The sequence below is a fragment of the Rhagoletis pomonella genome, unplaced genomic scaffold, assembly GCF_013731165.1.
Source record: "Rhagoletis pomonella isolate Grant_MI unplaced genomic scaffold, Rhpom_1.0 Rhpom_scaffold_04715, whole genome shotgun sequence".
In the NCBI taxonomy this organism is placed as follows: domain Eukaryota; kingdom Metazoa; phylum Arthropoda; class Insecta; order Diptera; family Tephritidae; genus Rhagoletis; species Rhagoletis pomonella.
The window spans coordinates 6,444-10,950 of NW_023463263.1; the positions used below are offsets into that span (position 1 = coordinate 6,444).

The 4,507-nt window shown below is 34.6% G+C and overlaps 1 protein-coding gene across 1 annotated transcript; it reads left to right on the forward strand.

Annotated features, from left to right (window-relative positions):
* Positions 1–255: 255 nt before the first annotated feature.
* On the forward strand, positions 256–3,598 carry LOC118754829 (protein FAM151B-like; the record flags this gene model as incomplete). Its single annotated transcript, XM_036489702.1, has 3 exons — positions 256–452; positions 899–1,111; positions 3,189–3,598. Coding segments are annotated over 3 exons (773 nt in total), but the record flags the coding sequence as incomplete, so codon positions are not given.
* Between the last annotated feature and the right edge of the window lie 909 nt (positions 3,599–4,507).

Here is a 4,507-nt window from a genome sequence, read left to right on the forward strand (position 1 = left end):
CATTCGCATACGCGGATGTATAAAATTTCACTTTCGCAACATCCCTAGTACATAAATACATTGCTGCCCGGGCAGCGTGTCGTATACGCAACTGAATTTTCATTTGTTGCGCACACGCTTGGGGCCCCTGTAATTGTCGTTAAGTAAGTTAAATGCTTTTATGCATACATGTAAATAAATTTTGTATAAAATTTTAATTTATTAATTAATGGTTTATGCATCTATGCTTATTTTCATTAAGAAATAAATTTTCAGGCGACATCAATATGATTGAGGCTGATATTGTGCTTGGCAGACTGAACAACACTGGCGATGAATTGCCGGTGATGGCTCATCCACCAGCGAATTCCTCGGACTTGTCATTATGCGATGCGAAGGCCGTGAAATTGGATTTTAAGTCAATTGAAGTATTCGAAGGCTCGTTGGATATTTTAAGTCAATTGATACCATTGGTAAATGGGGAGACGAAGTTAGGTGTTACTATTCGAGTTGTAGGGCTCTTGCAATCAATTATTTATGTGAATAAAATACATACTCAATTATTTTGAAATATTTTTTACTATTTTTACCCATTTACATTAGACCGTACCACCGTACAAGCCAACAAAAAAGTTCGCCGTAAACTCCTGACTAATGGTGAATGAACTTTAGAAGAAAAAAAAAAATTAACTCCACGAAAAAAGAACATCGATATATCGTTCTTTAAGATCGGACTATAAATGCCGAATATATGACGAAAAATATAAAAATATAAAATATAATACGATCAGAAAAAAAAATTTTCGAAATTGCCTTGCAAAAATACTTTAATGCTCAGGCGTGGACAGCGAATTTTTTTTCTGGTACGGTCAAACGTACATACATATACAATTTTTATATTAATTGAATTTTTACATAGATGTCCCATCCTGTTTGGCTAAATGCTGACATCTTTGGCGGACCCGTTAATCAATCTAATACGGTGCCAGTTGATCCAGAGCGTTTCTTCACCGGCGCCGCAAAATTCGAAACAGCCGTACTCTCGATTGGCTGGACAACACTTTGGGGCGCCAATTACACAGAGGGCTACTATACAGAGCATGAAATCGATGAGATGTTGGTGGCCATCAAAGTAAGTAACATACGTACATATGTATGTATTTACATTAGGGTGCATCAAAATTAATATAAAAAAAATGGTACTGTTTTTCTAAAGAAAATGTGCAATTAATATCTAGACTTCTGTCAATGTATTTCGGAAAAATATTAAGATTTACGTGATTGAAAATTTGGTGGTTTTTTACAAAATAAAATTAACAACTTTTTCGGTGATGTATCCTAAAACACATACATATCTAATAGCCTCTGCCTTCACCCATAATATATCGACTAAAGTATCGATAAGTTTTGTCGATAAAGTCTTGCTATGTTTGTCGGCATAAACACACTGGTGCGATTTCGTCGGAACAAGTCTGCATCGTTTTTGATGCTACAGAGTTTACTACTTCGAAAACGCAAGTACGCGCATATCTATGCGATTCTTTTGCAGTAAAAATGGCTTTTTTGAAAAAAAAAACAAAATATTTTTCAACAAAAGAGTATATCTAGGGCTTATATTCGATATGAGCTATCATCAGTTTTTACAAAATTAAGATTCCTATATAAAAATTCATCTCGATGATGTTAATGCTGACGTTATATATCGCTTGTCGGTAGAATTAACTACTGAATTTCACAATTAAAATTCCAACCAGTCTCAGATGGGTTCTAACGTTAGAAAGTAGTTTTTATATACACTGCAGATAGGTCGTATTGAATATAAGCCCTCGATATGTATTTTTAGCTGTTTTACATCAGACATGTTCTGTTTTCCTACGTTATAGTTTGCTTTAATTTTACAAAATCCGTTTGTCTGCGATTTCGACACGATGAAAGTAAGAACTATGAATGTTCGAAAAAATCGCAGCAGTAAATCACGTATTTGCGTGCTCATATAAAACTATGGTCGGCATTGTTGTAATTTCTGTCGGTAGAGACTAGCACCGACGGAATCGCACAAGTTTCACTAAATGTATGTGTGTATTATACCTTGGTTATAATGCACGGAGCGAATCGGAAGAAATAGCGGTGAATTCGTAAGGATCTATTGATTTTTGATGCTTCCGTTTTACATTGCGTTCAAGTGCATTATAATCGTTTGAATTCATTGCCCATACAAAAGATAATTAAGTGACAGTTCACTCCGTTCCGTTACTTCCATTAAAATCCAGGCATTAGCAATCAAAACGTAGTCATAATCGTAATGGTAACCATAACCCCAAACGTATTCGCAACCGTAAACGTAGTCGTAATCCTATTCCCAATCATAAGGTCCTTTCATTAACTTTTCCAGTAAGTACTTGCGGCGAGAGCGTAAAATAAAACTAGAGAGTAAAGTTGAGAGAAATAAAAAATTAGAATTATTAGAAAAAGTAATGGAACGTAAAACGAGTAAAAACTTTCAACTTACGTAATTTTGGCACTTTCTGACGGTTAAGTTTTGGCGCGCGCAATTTTCTTTTTAAGTGGAAATAGTTCCCATCGTGATAAACATAAAAAATATACATTACATATTATAACCTTACTTTTTCACTCTTGCAAATCCCTGCTAGTAAAATTTTTACCAGAAAGAATTTGCAGCTCTCTCGGGTTGTTACGCTTTCGAATTCGCTCTCTCTTGCAAATTTTTTGGGTTATTGTATGCATTTCCAGTAAAAACTTGCAAGTACTAGTAATCATTCGTAAAAATTTCTTGACATCGATGAACCTATAGGCTGAATTAGTAATGCCATACCATAGCCATAAAACGTACACGCAGCTCTGTAAATGATTATTGGTGTCATATTAACTATAACGCCAGAGCCATAACCATAACCGTAGGTATTAGCTATTTTATTATAGTTTTTCGCCATAACCATAAGCAGCTCTGAAGTATTTTGCTACGTTATGGCTAAGGCGTTATGGTTATGGCACCTCTAATTTGGCCTTATAATCATAAACGTAGCCGTTAACGAAACCTTAGATTTGTGTTACAGAATAAATATTTTTGCTAAATTTTCAGACTCTAAAATCAAACTAAAAAAAAAAATGTTTTCCCAAATTTCTTATAACCTAAGTAGCATTTTTTATAAACTTTAATCTTTATTTTATTCGATTCATTTTTTAACTAGAACAACAACGTCACCGCCAAACAGCATCCAATCACATTCCCGGTGCACGCCGGCATCGCCGCCAACAGTTTGTACCAACTGTATGGACTAGTGGCTGCTGTTAATGAGACGAATGAAAGTTCCATCACTATTTGGTCTTCGGCGAATGATTTTGTTGATGTACAGAAATTACGTAAATTAATTTTCTCATTAGGTTTTGATCGCGTCTACTTGGATGTACCCGATGATTTGGCCGACCAGTTAGACTTAGGACGTGCAGACACAGACAAAGCCTCTGCCAGGCTACCTTCTTTGCTCAGTTTTAGCATGGTCAGCGCCTGTTTGGTTTTGGCCAGCATGTGGATTAATCGTGTTAGACTATAATTTTATTTCAATATTAAAATAATTTATAATACATACATACATACTTACCTGTTGAAGAGAGCAAATACATACGTATGGCAATGAGAAATGTGAAAGTAAAGTATCTAGATTTTGATATTAACGAATTGTAACGAATTTAGTCAAAATATGTTTCAATTATTAAATGTGTATTAATTATTCATAATTGAAAGTCTTATTTTAAAATCGAAACTTTGAAGCGTATCACTCAAAGGACCTTCGTTGGTTCATCAATCAGGTAGGGTCAGGAGGACATTCTATGAGCGAAGTCAATAATTATGGATTTCTACATACCTTGAAACGTATGGAAAGGTGACAGCCGCAAACTGCATAGACAGACGGCCGCGTTGATTCGGATCAACTCATTAACTCGAAATTATCTTTATCTGATCCGCTCCTATATGAACAAACGTTGGTTGGTTGGTGGTAAGAGGTAAGTTGCCTGTGACGATGCTAGATCCGTATAGCGGTTCGGGCTGCGAACGATAAAATAGTTGAAGTCTATTCAGGAGCTCGTCTGGGAAAAGCTTTTTGAACTTCGAGATCTATCATAACGCCCATGGAGACAGCTTGGGTACCTATCGCTATATCGGAACCAGTAGGAACCAGGCATACGTTGGTCATATGTGCAGTTAAATAACTATTTATAAAAATACCATAGTAAAAAAATTAATTGAAATAAAAAAATATATATATTTTTTCTTTTTAAAAATTTTTCTAAAAATTAGATTAACAAAGAAACAAATAAAATAAAATAAAATAAATAGTTTCTAAAAATTAAATGTAATTAAAAAATTTACAGTTCTTTTTGGAAAAATACAATCTAAAAATTAAAAAAAAAAAATTAATTAAAAGTAAATTCCGCTGCCAGAGGACTCACTTGGTCATTGCGACTGTTTGAGCAGCTGCGTGCAAACTGATATACAAGTGTTTTCTAT